At 39.6% G+C, this 18,268-nt stretch overlaps 1 protein-coding gene across 3 annotated transcripts in view; it reads right to left on the bottom strand.

Moving 5' to 3' along the window:
- The window catches only part of LOC105464214 (unc-5 netrin receptor C), a 387,289-nt gene that overhangs the window by 81,202 nt on the left and 287,819 nt on the right, over positions 1 to 18,268 (bottom strand). For all 3 annotated transcript variants that reach the window (XM_011711873.3, XM_011711874.3, XM_071093291.1), the window contains exon 5: positions 3,127 to 3,307. In XM_011711873.3, coding sequence (XP_011710175.1) covers positions 3,127 to 3,307 — 181 coding nt within the window. The remainder of the gene's footprint in view (positions 1 to 3,126; positions 3,308 to 18,268) is intronic.

Below are 18,268 nucleotides of genomic sequence, written 5' to 3'. Positions count from 1 at the left end.
GGGTTTCAGTTAGTGTTCCAAAAAGCAACTTAACCTGCTCAAGTTTACAAAATTCCCTGCCATGGAATTGTCTGTATAAACTGCTTACTAGCATACTGGCAAGCTGATATTTGGGGTTTAGGATACATGTACTGTTCTGTTGGAGATTTTAATGAGAAATGAATAATCAGAAACTTTCAGAGATGGAAAAGTCTTTGAAGATCCCTTCATTTACAGAGAAGGAGGCAAGGGCTCAGAGAATCCTGGTTAAAAGACCCTCTGAAGATAAGTTAGTGACAGAAATACTCCTATGACCCGATATTCCTGACCCTAGTCCAAATCCATTTCCTTAATTCTAAATACTAAGTTACTTGTGTTTGATCCTTCCTAAGGACAACATATTCATTGTATTTATGGATATTGAAAGCATAATATACATAGGAAGAGATTTGCAGATTTGCATGTACATTAAACATCTATATAACACAACTATATATAGTCTGCCTTCATTAGTTATTTATGACTGGCACATGCTGTGATTGTGCCCCATTTCTTTTCTGCATTTCAAATGTTGTTAATCAAGTCTTTCAGGCAGTTTAAAAAGAGATAAGAAGAAGAAAACATTTTATTGTGATTTAAGAAAGGCAATTGCATACAATTTAACACAGCCATTATCTGGACTAGGAAATTAAACCTCAGAGTAATCAGAGGATCAAAAAAATTTTATGCATCTTTCCTGTAATTAAAATGACATTTTTATAGCAGTACTACATTCATCCTTTGGAACAGCATAGTGGTTTCTCTTCTCATAAACACACATCCATCTGAATGGTACTGTGGGGTAGGCAATATTTTACTTCAACTCTTTTAGGATTTTTTGACGGGGCCTAAGAATTAAATTGGTGTAACACAAATCACAGGAGAAAAATGTGTAAATTTATTTTATATAACTTTAACATGGCCTAAGAAAATGAAGACCCAAAGATGCAGTTAGAGTTGAATGCTTATATATTGAATCAGACAAAGAGTAGTAAGTTGTGAAAAAGTAAATTATGTGGTAATGCTAAAAGAAGATTAAGAGTTATTTTAATAAGATCAATACAGAATTATCTGGATCTTAACTTCCCCCTGGTCTCAACTTCCTGTCCTTGAGGATAAGAATGTTACTTTCCTTCTAGTATAGGGAAGCCATCTTTCAGTTGAAAATCTCCTCTCCTGCTTTTAAGAGTTAGAAGGTTTATCAGAGTGATCTTGAGTCCGCTGTTTCTCAAGGATCTTTAATGCAGAAAACAGTCAATATGCCAAGTGGCATATTCTGGGGTGACAAATTCTTAATTCCTTCAGTCCTATCATGTACCCCGTAACATTTCGGTCAAGGACAGACTTCATATACAATAATGGTTGTTCCATAAGGTTATAACAGAGTTGAGAAATTCCTATCACCTAATAACCTCATAGCTGTTGTAACATTGTGGGGTATTACTTTACTTTTTCTACATATGTGCTATAGCGTAAGTGTAGTGTTCACAAAGTCTACAGCAGTGTACAGTAATGTCCTCGGCCTTGCCATTCACTCACTATTCACTCATTGACTCACCCAGAGCAACTTCTGGGGCTGCAAGCTTCATTCATAGTAAGTGCCCTCTACAGGTGTACCTTTTTTTTTTTTTAATCTTTGATATCTTATTTTTACAGTACCTTTTCTATGTTTAAATATACAAATCCCATTTTGTTACAATTCCCTACAGTATTCTGTACAGTAACACAGTATGCAGGTTTGTAGCCTAGGAGTAATAGGCTATACCCTCTATCCTAGGTGTGCAGTAGGCTATACCGTCTAGGTTTGTGTGAATACACTATGATGTTCTCACAACGATGAAATCACCTAACGATGCAATTCTCAGAATGTGTCCCCATCATTAAGTGACACATGACTGACTGTACCATAAGCCACATACTTGCCAGTGGCTGTCCCTCCTTCAGTCAGTAAGACACCAAGGCCCATGGAGTTTAACACTAAAACAGTGATGAAAATCTTCATTGTGTTCTAAGAGGTGGTGAGGCATGGGCATATCATTCTGGCGGTGGCATAACCTCAAAATACTTCCCACGTTGTTCAATTTCCTCTGAGACAGTAAAACATCAATAATATGAGAAACTATTAGATGTCTAACATTGTAAGAAATATGTACATATACAGACCAGTCTCTCAGTCTACCAAGGAGCTTCACCTTAGCTGGGGAGATGAAACTACTCATGAAATGACTGGAAAATAACTGAGTGCTAAACCACACAGGGAGATAAAAGCATATGTGCCACATCAAAATGGGGTATGAAATTGCTTAGTACTTCCAGAGGATTGATAGGTTTAGAGATGAGCTGGCTTAGAAAGGACCAGGGCACGGGAGGAAGCTTCCTAAGAAGTCACTTTGTTGGATTTTACCATATTGTTAGGATTAGGGCCACTTGGCCAGACAAGGCAGCCCTTATCTTCACTCCGCACACCTCTGATGGAGTGAGTAGAATGAGTTCTAAGAAGCTGAAATTGCTCTAATGTATTTTGGGAACAAGTCAGCTCCCGCTTTCTGAGGGTTTGCAATGATAAGACTGAGGTTAGGTCCATGGAAACATCAGCAGGCTGATAGAAGCACATTCATCTGTAGAACTCAATGTAGATCTTGGCGGTACAGGTTCTGGAGAGAAGAGGGGACAGCAGCCACCCAGGAAGGCTTTCTTCACTTTCCTGGAAGCTGGCTGAGAAAGGGTTGAGAATGTCCGAGCCTATCCTTTCATATCAGTACCGGGGAAGCAATGAAACCTCACTGCTCCTGTGAAAAGCAGCAAAGAAGCCACGATGGAGATTGAAAAGGGGCTTCTAGAACCGGGCATGGTGGTGCATGCCTGTAATACCAGCTACTCCAGAGGAGGCTGAGGTGGGAGGATCCCTTGAGCCCAGGAGGTTGAGGCTACAATGAGCTATGGTCATGCCATTGCATGCCAGCCTGGGTGACAGGGAAAGACCCTGTCTCAGATAAAATGAAATTTTAACAAAAGGGCTTCCAGCTTGATATTTTAAAGTTAAGATACCGATGCCAATGAGAAACTAGTTAGACATGAACTAGATTGAGACCCTGAAGGGCCACTCACCATAGACTATGACAGTGGCAGTTGTGCTTTTCCTCTTGGCAACAATGTTTTTGGCAACACAGGTGTAATTTGCAGTATCAGAGAGGCGGGCCTGCTTTATGATGAGGTTGTGATCAATAGTAATATAAAAATTCCGATCTTCAACGGGATCAATTATGTCTTCATTTTTCAACCATTCCACCTAAAGATACATGAGAAAAATAGATAAATCCTCAGCATGGATTCCTTGATGGCTGTCTGTCCTAACCCGTATTTTGTACACTTGATCTTAGCCAAAAGGCCAGGAAGCGATACCTGTGTTTTATAATATGTACTATGTTGTTCCAGGCCATGAACTTCTGCAAACTGGTGGGAAGTAACTTTCCAAGGTCATGTTAAGTATCACTCACCTGCCAAACATGCTGATTCTGTCTGTACTACATTATTCTCAAATGTCAATGAACCAATTGGGAAATACAGTGTTCAAATTGTTTTCACTTTGCCCTGCAGGCACAAATGGGGAAATGGGGAATGTGTGCTGCCCAGTTCAGAACCCAATCAAAAATAATAGGATAAGCGTTTCAAACTGAACTCCAACCTTTTGCTATTTGATTTGTTTACTCTTGGCAACTTACCTGCTGCTTTTCAGAAAAGAATAGAAAGACTATTTTTAAAAGCACAAAAGGCATTTTAGACATCACATAGCTGTAATAAAATAACATTTGGATGATTTACGTGTAGCCTCACTGAAACATATGGATTAAATATCCCTGAAAATACACTGACTTCAAAATGTAGCAAAACACATATTTGGAGATGTATCTAAGCCAAGTTTTTTTAAAGTTTTTCTACCAATTCTTAATACAATCTGAATAGCTTACAAATCATACTCGAATCCCTCCTTTTGTATAATGCTAACATTCAAATCTTTGGCTCAGGGGGTACTTTTGGGGAACCTGACCTTAAGACATGACCATTTAAAACTACTGAACTATTTTTTTCTATGCGAATAATATTAATGTAGTAATAGTGATGTTATATTTGCTGAATAAAGAGAGGAAACATACCTGTATAAACTGTTCTTCTGAAGGTAAACTATTTCTTATTCTGGTAGTTGCCTTTTCTATGCACAGGTTTTTCCATAAAGCAAAACAACAAACAATGTTGATATTTACCACACTCAAACTCTGCTTTTGCATTAGGGTGAATGTGGATACAGGTAACCTTTAGTGGTAGGGAGTCAATATTGTTGCCATTTTCAAAACCTTAAGGAGCTTCTCTAACACCACAAGAGGTCTAGAAATTAATCTCTAAATCTGTCAGTGGGTTTGACATTGCACAACTCTAAATTACATTTAAGGCAGGGACTCTCAAATAATGCTCCTCTAATCCTTAGAAGAGAAGCCAACATTTATAGAGAAAAATAAAAATCAACAACAATCTTGAAATATAGAAAAGTATGAGGTTGTAGAGTAGATAAACTATTTGTAATGATGTAAATGCTGAAAAAGCTAAACATTCTTGATATTTGCACTCAAGGTAGTGAGAAAAAGAATAGAATCTATTTAAAACAGTGGGTGTTTTAAATATGTATTTTGTTTTCAAATACAGACTGCACATTCAGTCAGGGCTATGCCTGGGTATCTCTGAGATATGTACTCATATTAACTTGACCTGGATTTTCTCAACGTTTCACCCTATGTGTGGAAATACGATCCTGCTGGAAGTGCATGGGAGAAGGTGGCACAATTTATACTGTTAAAAATCTCTTTGATGATAATTAAAAGTTGAAATTAATAGTTTTTGAGTGGAATCTTTACCTAGGTTGTTATCTATGTCCTTCTAAAGAAAGCCTCCTATCACACAAAGCATGGACAGACTCCCTTACTCCCAGTTGTTCTTGTATCCCTCAGGCTCATGGATTGTTTTTGCCTGAATGTGCCTAGGATTTTTTATAACTTCCCCATTAGCCATTGACTAATGGGTGCAGAAATATGGCTTCTGTCCCATTGGGTCAGAATCTGAGCTGTAACTTTCCAGAAGTCCCTTGGAGGGATGAGGCTGAAGCTCTATCCTTGAGACTGGACCTGAACTGACACTATTATAAATGGAGCATACCTAATCCAAAAATCTGGAATTGAAATATTCCAAAATCTGAAACTTTCTGAGCACCAACATGACACCACAAGTAGAAAATCCCACACATGACCTCATGACTGGTTGTAGTCAAAATGCAGGTGCGTAACACACAGTTTATTCAGCATCTCCAAGGGAATGATGGTGACACCAAACAACCATAGATTGTCATAGTGATCCCTTTGCTTTCTGATGGTTCAGTGTGCACAAACTTTGTTTCAGGCACAAAATTGTTTAAAATGTTACATAAAATTACATTCAGGCTGTGTGCATAACACGCATATGAAACAAATGAATTTCATGTTTGAACTTGGGTCCCATTCCCAACATACCTCATTATGTATATGCCAATACTCCAAAACCTGAAGTCCAAAACAATTCTGGTCTCACACATTCTATATAAGGAACACTCAACCTGTACTAGGCTTCTTTTCTCCCCTGCTTGCTCGCCCACTTACAGGGTTCTCCTGGAAGCGCTTTCTTAAAAGACTATTCACATTCATAACTTTGGTTCATGGTTTGCCTCTGGAGAACCCATAGCTATTCAAAACTATGGGTCCTCCTATGTAAATGATGTTATCCTAATCACAGATGACATAAAGAAGTCCCAAGGGATATTAGAAATCACTTGTTTGTATGAAGAGTTTATTACATGGAAGAAAGTGTTCAGTCTGCACGGTTGACAAAAGATTTGAAGAGACATGATTGTTGGGTATATGATCTTTACTCGATTATACATAACTACGCATTTGCCTTGGGTGTCTCTTGCCTATGCTGGAGCAGTGGTTCTGACCTGAACCTCAGGACCGCTGAGAAGCCCCAGCCATGTTTGATGGCCCCTGTGGGGGGCACTGCTCTCCTCCCCTAACTCCCATTTGAATCACAGAAACTCTGCTTTTATCTGTTTTCCACACTGGATTTGCTTTCACGCCTTTGTTTCAAGAAACAAAGGGTTCTACAGCTAGAAAATAGCTGCGGGAATGAAGAGGCGGGCCCAGGACTCCTCCAGCTTCTGACAATACCCCACAGTTCCCAACACCCCAGGGCTGCCAGCCATATCACAGCACTCTGCTCTGAGACAATCATCTCCTCTCCTCGAGAGGCTCAGTGAGGACTGCAGGCCACCCCTCACCTCTTGTGCTGGAATACCAGGGGCTACACATAACCAACCCCAGAAGTCCTGACACTCTTCCATACTGCCTGGAAGACAGCATGAAAATCTTCTAACATTTCAGTCTCTTTTTAGATTGTTTCCTTTACATTTTTCTCATACTAAAGTCTAGGCCTTTCTGATGCCATTGTTTCTTCCGGAGTCCTCTGAAGGGGTGGATGTTCGATTTCCCAAATCCAACATGCCACTGGGTCTGGGGATGGGTAAGTGCTGTCCTTGCTCAGGATTGTGTCTTTCAGACTGTTCTCTCTAAACATCTTCGCCTTGAATCTCATGCCATCAGATTATATCACCCAATTTTGAGTCTTTTTTTTTTTTTTTTGCAGTTATTTACAGACCTCTGGGCTTATAGTCACTTTATTTAAAGCATAATTTCTGAAGAGTTTAATAACCACAAAGATGACACTTCCAACATCTTGGCCCTTCAGTTCCATGACCTTCCATCCTGCAATGATCTTATCCTCTAAGGTCACACATTCTAGGCCAAAGGTTTCCAACCCCACTTTACAGTAGAATAATGTGGAAAACATTTATAATATATGAATTCTAAATTCAACCCAGAGAAGCTAAATCCAACCCACAAAAACTCCAATTCACCGGTCTAGCATCAGTGTGTTTTAAGTTCCCCGAGGGTTGTAATTTACTGTTAAGGTTGAGAAATACCAGTCTAGATCATTGCCCTTAAAAACGCAATCCCTGAATCAATAGCATGAGTGTCACTGGGAGCTTGATAGACGTATAGAATCTAAGGCTCTGCCACCTATTACTGAATCAAAATATGTATCCTAATAAGAACTTCAGGGGGTTTATATACACACTAAACTTTGAGAAGCATGATTTAGTTCTTGTCCTTATCATCAGTTACAACTCCTCCATAAACTTAGTTCCAATTATCCTTTCCTTTACCCTTTTCTGTCTTTCCTATTCACTCTAAGATATTGAATTCAATAATCCCTCACCAGCACCTACAATCTGTTGAATTTGCCAATTTGTTTCTCAGACTTTCAAGTGTAAATTCCAATGTCTAACTGTATATATGATTCTTGCAGTATGCCATCAATGCTCTCATCCCTTTGTCACTTCAAGATACTCACTTGGCCACTATTTGCCTACAACCCCACTGTGGTTTCTTTTCTTTTCTTTTTTTTTTAATACAAAGTCTCACTGTGTGCAGTGGTGTGATCTCAGCTCACTGCAGCCTCTACCTCCCAGGTTCAAGCAATTCCCGTGCCTTAGCCTCCCCAGTAGCTGGGATTACAGGTGTCCACCACCACGCCCAGCTAATTTTTGTATTTTTAGTAGAGATGGGGTTTCACCATGTTGACCAGGCTGGTTTTGAACCCCTGATCTCAAGTGATCTGCCCACCTTGGCCTCCCAAAGTGCTGGGATTACAGGTGTGAGCCACCGTGCCCGGCCTCCCCCTCTGTGTTCTTGAGGTGGAACATGGGTGTAAACAGCCATGGAGAGTGAGCTCATCTTAAAATTCATAACAGATCACAAGTGGGCCTTTATTTCTGCCAAGAAGGCTGCTGTATTTTCATTATTCACTCTCCCCTTCTCCTAGGTAACTATTTCACACTCCTCTCCACTACCTCCCATTCTAGCCTCACTTTCAGCTGATGACCAAGATTTCCATGTCACTGAGAAAACTGACAATCACAAGAGATCTTCAAACACTCCCACTATCCGTGTCCCCACCCCCATCTGCACCCTCTTTCCTATCACTGGGGGAGCTCTCTGTGTTCCTATCTGTCACCTCGGATTTGTACTCCGTATCTTAGCCTCGCTCTTCTATTCAAGGGCAAGTCCCAGCAATTCTCTTCTTTCTCTCCTAAATTATTCAATTTCCCTTGATACTGAATCATTTCCACCAGCCCACAGATGTGCTTAGTTTTTACACCTTAGAACAAAAACCCTTCTCACCTGTTTCTGCCTCTACTCACCCCCCGCCCACCACCTATATTTCTCTGCTTGCCCTGCCTCATAGTTGTTTACATTCGCTGTCTTCAATTCCCCACTGAACCTGTTCTAATCTGTGTTCACTTCCACTGCTTCACCATAGCTGCTCTTTTCTCTTTGCTAAATGTGCTGCTGAGGACTTAGTGCTCATCTTACTTGACTCACAGCAGCATGTGATCTGGTTACTCGCTTCCTCCTCCTGACTTTCTTTCTCTTGACAGGACACTTTCCTGGGTTTTGTCCTACATTGCTTCATGCCTCACAGCTTCCTTAGACTAATATTTGTGTCCCTGTGGCTCAGTCCTTGGAATTCTGCTGCTTTCTATTTTCTATCCATATTCACTTCCTTGTGAACTCATCCAGTCTCACACAGATGACTCTTAAATTTATCTCCAGCCCAGACCCCACCCCTGAACTCCAGACTCGTATATCCAACTGCCTTCATGCAGCTCCGCTTGGTTGTCTGATAATGACCTCCTGAACCGCCTTTCCAAACCTGCTCCTCTCACAGTCTTATGCACCTCACTTAATGCCAAATGCAGCCTTCCAGCTACTTAGACAAAAACTGACTTAGTGTTGACTGCTTTTTCCCTCTTTCTTAGCCCATTCAATGTTACAGAAGCACACATTAGGAATCAGACCACTTCTCATTCCCTCCCTGCCACCTCTTCCTGGTCCAAGTCACTATCATTTCCTTCCTGAATTACTGCAATCATTGTCTGTCTTATCTTCTGCTTTTCCCCTGAACACTCAACTGTCTATTTTCAACACTGTTGTTAGAGTGATCCATCAAAAGTCAGAGCATACTATATGTATGAGTCAGGGTTCTCTAGAGGGACAGAACCATATATATATATATGGTTATGTGTATATATATATGTGTGTATATATACACACACACACATATATACATATACATATGTGTGCGTGTGTGTGTGTGTGTGTGTGTATATATATATATATGAATTTATTAAGTATTAACTCACATGATTGCAAAGTCCCACAATAGGCCATCTGCAAGCTAAGGAGCAAGGACAGCCAGTCCAAGTCCCAAAACTAAAGAGTTTGGAGTCCAATGTTCAGGGGCGGAAAGGGTCCAGCGCAGAAGAAAGATGTAGACTGGGAGGCTAGGCCAGTCTAGACTTCTTATGTTTCTCTGCCTGTTTTATCCTGGCTGCACTGGCAGCTGATTAGATGGTGCCCACCCAGATTAAGGGTGGGTCCGCCTTTCTCAGTCCACTGACTCAAATGTTAGTCTCCTTTGGCAACACCCTCACAGACGTACCCAGGATCAATACTTCCCATTCTTCAATCCAATCAAGTTGACGCTCAGTATCAACCGTCACACTATACCTCATCTCAAACCCTCCTAATGGCTCCTTCTCCTACTCAGTGTCAGCACTAAAGTTCTTACAACCAGCCTGGACAACATAGTGAGACCACACCTCTATAAGAAAAATGCAAAAATTAGTAGGGCATGGTGGTATGTGCTTGTATTTCCAGCTACTCGGGAGGCTAAGGCAGGAGGATGGCTTTAGCCTGGGAGGTCAAGGATATAGAGAGCTATGAGTGCACTACTGCACTCCAGCCTAGGTGACACAGCAAGACCCTGTCTCCCCCCCCAAAAAAAAAGGAAAAGAAAAAAGTGGCATGGGGATAGGAGACAGGCAGGAAAAAAAATGGATTCAGACAATAATTGGAAGGGACAGAGGACAGGACATACGAGTTGATGGTATGTGGAAAGGGGCGTGCAAGCAGGACTCATCTTCAGTTTCAGGCTTGAGGACCCATGTATGGAGCAGGGATACAGGAGGCAGAAAATAATTGAGGGTAGAAAGTATAATGATTCCGATTTGGCTGATCTCATAAGGAATCCAGCTAGCACAGCATGATTCTGACAACAGTTAAGTTGCTAAAAATTCCCATTATTTCCATGAACAGAGTGAGTTTTTCTCTTAAAGTTTTGAAATAATTTTAAAAAATAACGCTGAGGATCTCTGCTTCTCTTGGATCAGCTTTACCTTAGCATTAAGAACTGAACGTGGATATTGATAGAAAGGGTATTTGCAGGGCCAGCATGACTGCAACAACATTTATTACCATTGTGGCTCAGATAAAAATGATAAAGCATTAATAAAACTTAGAAGATGAATGGCAAGGAAAACAATGTGTGAGAATAATTCTGTTTATCATGTAAAGATTGTCTGAATCAGCAAGAGAAATCAATATAAGAGGCATAACATACAATTTAAAATATATAACCTTCTCATGCAATATTTCCAGAACACACACTGCAAAACTAACATTCTTCCATGTGAAACAATTCCACGGTGAGTCTCCTTATATACACTGTATATAAAATGCCAAGAAACAATACAGAATGTTTTGTTGCGTTAGAAATTTATTGCATTCAATAGTATGTAGTTAATTATATTGTTGCAAAGCTATTTATTTGTAAGCTAATCTTGGTTAACCAGGAGTCAGTACTCTGGTCTGGTCATAGAATTCTGTTCATATTTTGGTCATTTCAATGCTTTTTGTTGATTTCAACCTGTGGCTTCTATTTTCTCTACTCCTCCCATTAAATAAACCGATTTATACAAGAAAGAAGTCTTTCTCAGTTAGAAGTTATTTTGAGTTATGTACAAAATTTTCAAAGAGAAAGAAAAATAGGTTGAAGTTCAGAAAACAATAAAAGACTTCAACCATAAACTAGGACTTGTTGTCATGGTTGCAGAGATGCAAAATAATGTTCAAACAACTTCTGTCCTTGTGGTTCAGTAACTGCGTCCTTTCAATGATTTGGGGCATATTTGAACCAATTTACTCAAGTGTTTATAAAGGCACGGGATTTTACTAACAGGTACTAAAAATAGTTACAAGGCAACATTAGAATGACTGGTTTGCATATTCTGCTGTTGTTTGGTGTTCTTAGTCCCACTGTGTGCAATCGAGCATCTTACTCTAAGGAGCAGTTCCTGAAGTATCAGTTAAGAGGGCTGCTTTCAACTGCTTGAGTTCAGAACTGAACTCTGCGATTTTGGGGCTGTGTATGTCGCCCATGGGCGAGTGTTTTATCTTCTGTATGCCTTAGAGTCCTCATTTACAAAATGAGGATAATTCTAGAACCCATTATAAGGTTCTTAAAAACTAAATGAATTAAAACACAAAACACTTACTGTCTGGCATGCAGTAAGTATTTGAAAATAATTATTAACATTTAGTTAAGGATATACTAAAACAGGTGAGACAAACCCCAAACAACCCTAAAAAATGAAAAGGAAATGGTGTTAATCTGAAAACTAAAAAAACATTTAACACCTGAGTCCTTTCAGCCTTCGCTGGCATTTCTATGAGGCAAAGTCCACTCAATATTAGGTTATACCTCTTTAAGTTTGCACTACAAATATGTAAGTAACTGAGTATTACATTGGCCAATATTGTTTGTATGCTAACCCTAAATACATATTTTCCTTTAAACTCTATGAGTTCATAATTCTAGAGATGTCATTAGCATGCATTTGCTTCATAGGTATTAATATTTTAATTAATCTTTATAAAAAATTATTTTCTAATTCTAAATTATAAGAAAACATACTTTATCAATTTTTAAAAAATAAGTAGAAAAGATTTTTAACCAAAGACAAGTTATTAAAACAAATGAGAAATATTCACTATCATACTTGGTAATAAGGCATAAATGATAGGCAATTTATATTACTATTATTTTTACCTAGACCATCTATATTTTTATAGTTTTTAATTTACTTTTGTGGGTTTTCCATTTCTTTTCTCCTAGTACTTCAAGCTAGTCTACTTGTTCTTTTAATGACATCAGTCTATCAGCCCCATACCATTGCATACATATCATTAGCTTCAACACCCTTATCCATGCCCCTAAGAGATACAATTTTCTTCCAGCCACCTCTGCTTTCCCTACTACCCTGAAAGTACACCTATGTTGGTCCTATGACCACATTGGTCCCCAAAAACGTACTGTCCCCCATCTTTTTTTTCCTCATTAAACTTTGTTTTCATGGGAGTCAAAATTCTGTGACAGATTTTTGGTCAAGTTGTTTCCATTAAAAACCATAGATTTTTAAAACTCTTAACTGCCGCATGCAAAACCAAACAAAAAAACCCCAAAGTGGTCCACAAAACATTCTCCTTTCCTTCTGAAGGTTTTATGACGCATTGTTATCATTAACCAGTCTTTTACCATTAAATTTAAACGGCCAATTGAAACAAACAGTTCTGGGCCCATACTTCTACCACTGATTTAGACTGGGGTGGCAGGTATTAGGGATGATATTCATTTAGCCTTCTGAGCTTTCTGGGCAGACTTGGTGACCTTGCCACCTCCAGCAGCCTTCTATCCACGGCTTTGATGACACCCACGGAGTGGTTGTCCCTGAACTCTCTTCTTTGCTTCTCTCTCTTCCCACAGAAAGGATTCTGGGGCAGATGGGCTGGTCCAATGGGAAAGAAGAAGTGAAAATTATGGGACACATTCTGTGGTGATAGAATAATTACCATTCCTTAGGGTGGGAAAAGTAGGGGATGTGACCTGGAGGAGAAGAGGGCACCTTGTACTCCCTAATGCAAATCATGAGAATCCTGACCTGGCTTTAGGGAGCAGAGAGAGTTCAAAAGAAGAACATTTTCCTTGTGCTGAAATTGTGAGGACAGAGAAGCAGGTGGGAGGAATGGTGAGAAGTTGCCCAAGGGTAAAAATGGAGAAAAACAAGAAGCTTGTAGGGTGCATTCCGGGTCCCCAGCTAGGTACTTTGTACTCAGTGGTTCCTCCTCACAGCAGCCTGTGAAGGAGGTAGTTGCACTCCCAATTTTCAGATGAGAAGAATGATGCTGACAGAGAAGAAGCTTGCACAGGTTTACAAGCTCAGAAAGGAGCAGAGATCCGAATTCAGGACCGCCTGAGTTCTGGACTCTTTTCTGTCCATAGAGCCAAGAACCAGGAGGAGCCAACTACAGTGCTACAGACTTCAGCCTTGACAGAGTGGGCTGCGGATTATGAGATGGGGGCTGGAAAAAGCTGGGACACCAAGACATATACATTTTAGCTACTCCAGGACTTAGGTTGAGGCTGTCCTCAGGCTGGTGTCCCCAGGCAAGCAGAGAGATCTTTAGAAAAGAAGCACTGGACACACTTTCTGTTATCAACATGACCCCGTCACTCATAGGACGAATGCAGATTTCCTTTCAGAGCTAGAACTAGAATTGGGTGTGCTTTGATTTTAGGGGCATCAGGAAAGCCTCCTTCCTCTCCAAAATCACTCCCCCCAATTTATGACAATGACTTGAAATGTCTTTAGGAGAGACCAATTTTAAATTCCATCATTAGAAGGATCTCTTTACATGTAAATGACCTGGAGAAATAACAAACTAAATCATATACAGTATTCTACAACATGGCATATAATTAACTAAGGGAAGACTGTAGATAAAGAGGAGTTCAAGGTGCTAGGGTTTCAAGGTAGGACTGGATTCAAGTATCCAGCAGTATGCAAAAATTTCTAAGGGATATACAAACAAACATATTTTTAAGGTAATCAGTATATCTTTAACTTCCATATGCATTCCTTCCTTTCTCTCTTTTTTTTTTTTTTTTTGAGATGGAATCTCGCTCTGTCGCCCAGGCTGGAGTGCAGTGGTGCCATCTCGGTTCACTGCAACCTCTGCCTCCTGAGTAACTGGGACTACAGGGGCATGCCACCATGCCCAGCTAATTTTTTCTGTTTTTAGTAGAGACAGGGTTTCACTGTGTTAGCCAGGATGTTCTCAATCTCCTGACTCTGTGATCCACCTGACTCAGTCTCCCAAAATGCTGGATACAGGCATGAGCCACTGCACCCGGTCTGCATTCCTTCTTATAACTAATTTCTCTAAGAACTTGCCCTCTGCTTTTCAGAAGAAAGACATCTCTTGCATGAAAATCTTATCATCATACATTACATGAGACTGTAAAAACCTCTAGGGCAGCAGATAAGGGAATAATTGGGAATATTAGTGTGGTAGTTGAGAAAATAAGGGACTATAATAACTGGGCAACAAATCCTCTTTGCAAATCAGGTGGTTTAAATTCTTTGCTTTCATCAAAACTGAAGGAGGGCCTAATATGTCAAATGATGGGTCACTGAACATAAATTTTGATGACAGATCGCTATGCAATTTTTGACCTGTAACTTGGAAGACGTGCAGAGTTGAGGGACATTGTTACAACATAACTCCACATATTCCTATTTACTTATGTATGAGAAGGTTCTCAGTATTTGAATTTATTATAAATGACAGATAGAAATGTAATTGATTTTATCCTGTTTCATTTCAGCAGTAAGTAACATTCAAACTCGGCTAAATGAGCTACCTGGACAGGGGAGCAGGGATGAAAACCCGATTTCTCCTATTAAAAGCTGTATTTCCAATAAAAATTCAGTCTTTATGCCAATTATTTATCAAAACTTGTAGTACATTTGGGTTTTTACAAAAAAATTAACAATTTGATCCCTATGGTCAAAGGAAATAAAGCTTCTATGCAAATTTTTATTACAGGGAAATACGATGACCAATAGAAATTTTTATGCCTAAAATTTATTCTCTTAGAGTAAAAACCTATGAGAGAAATGGTATAGAAATATAAGTTAAAATAGAAAAAGGAATACTGTAAGTTTTCCTACAATTTTTTTTTTTTTTTTTTAAGATGGAGTTTCACTCTTGTCGCCCAGGCTGGAGTGCAATGGCGTGATCTCGGCTCACCACAACCTCTGCCTCCCAGGTTCAAGCGATTCTCCTGCCTCAGCCTCTCGAGTAGCTGGGATTACAGGCATGTGCTGTCACGCCCGGCTAATTTTGTATTTTTAGTAGAGACGGGGTGTCTCCATGTTGGTCAGGCTGGTCTCGAACTCCCGACCTTAGATGATCCGCCTGCCTCAGCCTCCCAAAGTGCTGGGATTACAGGCGTGAGCCACCGCGCCTGGTAAGTTTTCCTACTATTAAAGAAGAGTTTGTTCTTACATTTTCTTAATTGGTAATGTTGAATAAGACATCATTATGGTGTCTGCATTCCATTGGATAACTTTAAGTCATCTAACAGTTCTTTTTAAAGATGTCAAATGTTTATAATATACACAGACATGGTATCTTTTCCCACTATTTAATTGTTTGATAATATTTTTTAGATACCAATGTAAAATGTGCAAGGAGATATGTATTTTTTAAGTCTTTTAGGGATATGCTAGCAAAAATTTTAAAGAACACTTCACTAGGGCATGAGAGGACAGTGGTTCTGTTACCAAGCAGGAAATTTTACCAGGGGAGAATGAGGAAGGTTGAGAACTGAAAAGACTAAAGAACAGGGTAATAGGAGTGGGAGTTGGAGGTCAGTGAATGGAGCTCTCCGAATATTTCTCCTGGATGCCTCTGCAGTTGTATTTATGCTGCACTTTCACAGAAGACCAGTGAGATTTTGCCAAAAGACACTCAAGTCTCAAGTACGAAAGCCTAGGGATAGGACCCAACTGTGCCATTCACTGAGTCTATGCTCTTGAGCAAGTCACATAAAATCACTCAAACTTACTTTTCTACTTCTACAACAAGAAAAGTAGTATCTGTCCTAACTCCCTCATAAGGCTCTTGTGTGGTTTGAAAAGCATATACTATATATGAAAGCACTTTTGATGACTTCTATACAACTTTAAGCTGGTGTTATGGTGATTTCTTTACAGAGTAAATAATTTATTCTACAACATGTCCTTATTACTTTAAATAACTTTTACAAATTAAGATATAAGTTTAGTGAACAGGGAGGAATGATATCTAGCATAAAATGAAAGATATTTAAAAATATTTTCAATGGACACATTTTCCATTAAATTCTGTCCTAAAGACACCATCTATTTATACATATCCAGATGCTAGAACTCACTGTGTTCAGCGTAACTGAACACTGTGGTTTGTTTCATTCTCAGGCAACATGCTCTGTGCTGAGGATGCTGAGCAACAGTGTGATATAATTCCGTAAGGAACAATCTTCACATTGTGAGCCCTTATTCAACAATCAATGAAAGACCAACAAAAATAGGGTCATCCTACTTCAGCTGAAATGTGTTAGCAACTAGGAAAAAGGAGAAAGTTTATGCAGAAGACATGAACTTGAAGGTTTACATGCCACTCCAAAGACCATGCCCAATTGAAATCTTGCACTCAGAAATTCACTCACTGGTAACTTTCTAATCTTCTCCTCGTAGGCCTGTTGAGACTCTAGGTCATCAATAAAGTACTCAATATTTTTGTGATTTTCCTTAATCTGAGCAGATGGCATATGTCTCTTTCAACAAACTAAATAGTCCAAAATACATCAACTCTCCCATTGCTCTTTCTTTGAGTCTCAAGTAATCCAGAAACATGCCCACATCTCTTCTATCCTAAAAACCAACCAACAACAAAATTAAGGCTGACGTACCCATCCTCTCCAGCTATGCTTCAGACTTCTCTTTCCCTTAGTGGCTAAACTCCTCGAAAGAGTGACATATTCCCCATCCCTCTTTATGCACCTGCTCATTCACTCTCCCATTTAGCCATGTCTGGATTCCTGCTCCCCAGTCTATTCAAACTTCACTTTCAAAGGTGGCCAGTGGCCTTTCTCGTTGCTAAATCCAAAGGCATCTTCTGTTGTCTATGGCGAACAGCTCCACTGTCCCTCTGAAAAGCCTCCCTCTGCTGTCTTTCCTGCCACTTGATTATCCGTTCTTTTGCAAACCTCTTTCACTGGTCCTTTGATAACATCCAGCATTTTCATACAGTCCTTCTCAAGGACCTCCCTCTCTCTCTTTTTCTCCTCCTTCTACTTTATATCATGGTTCTTTGTCCTGCATCAGAATCACCTGGGGAGCGCTTAAGCCATCCTGATGCCTGGGCCCCACCGTCAAAGGTTCTTATTTAATTGGGCAGACAAAGGGCCCAAGAATCAGTGTTTGTAAAAACTACTCAGGTGACCTCAATGTGCAGCCAGGTTTGAGAATGAGATACACACTGGCTGAGTGACTTTATTCATTCTCAAGGCTGACAACTCACAAATCATTAGCTTCAGTCCCAACTTTTCTTAAGCTCTAGTCATACTTCCAATTACTTTTTAGATAATTCCATCTGGATGCTCAACGAATACAAAAAAAAAACATAGTAAGTGCTGAATATGATGTAATCGATTCACACCACAATAGGTGTAAATCCATCACAATATCTCCTCACAGTGGCCTTCTCTCTATAAACTTGGTCCTCCGGTCTTATTCTTCTTCAATAATGGAGTCATTAATGGACGCTGAAGTTGAATTTCTCTTTTCCATTCAAGAATTTCTAAAAATTTTCATTATTTAAGAAGTGTGTGTAAATAATCACACACAACACAATGAAATATGCTTACTCTACTTTTAGAAAATTGATGAGATGCATGTGACACTTTTTAAATGAATGAGTTTTTCCCAAATACATTTTTGCTTGGGGTTTATCTGATTAGTTTATGAAAATTCATCAAATGAGACCACACAGACAATTTGTGTCATTTTAATGAATCAAATTTTAAAAGCATACAGTCAATAAAACTCTTTTTCTTTTTTTGTTATAAGGAAAACAAAAGTGCTTTGGAGTCAGGCAGAGTTGGCTTTGAATCCCAGCCCTCTCACTAATTGAGCTTGTAGCCTTGCACAGGCAGTAAGCTCCCAGAATCATAATCTTCACCTGGACAAGTGCAGGGCGCATCCCTCCAAGGGTTGTAGGGGGATTTAAATGAGCTATGAAAAGAAAGCACCTGGAATTAGGAGATAGTCAATCAGTGTAATTTAATTGCCTCTTCCCTAGAACTAACTTGAGCCTACACAAAGCTA

This window comes from Macaca nemestrina, chromosome 3, assembly GCF_043159975.1.
Source record: "Macaca nemestrina isolate mMacNem1 chromosome 3, mMacNem.hap1, whole genome shotgun sequence".
Classification (NCBI taxonomy): Eukaryota; Metazoa; Chordata; class Mammalia; order Primates; family Cercopithecidae; genus Macaca; species Macaca nemestrina.
The sequence above is the reverse complement of the archived record's forward strand: the minus strand, read 5'-3'. Positions and strand labels throughout refer to the sequence as shown.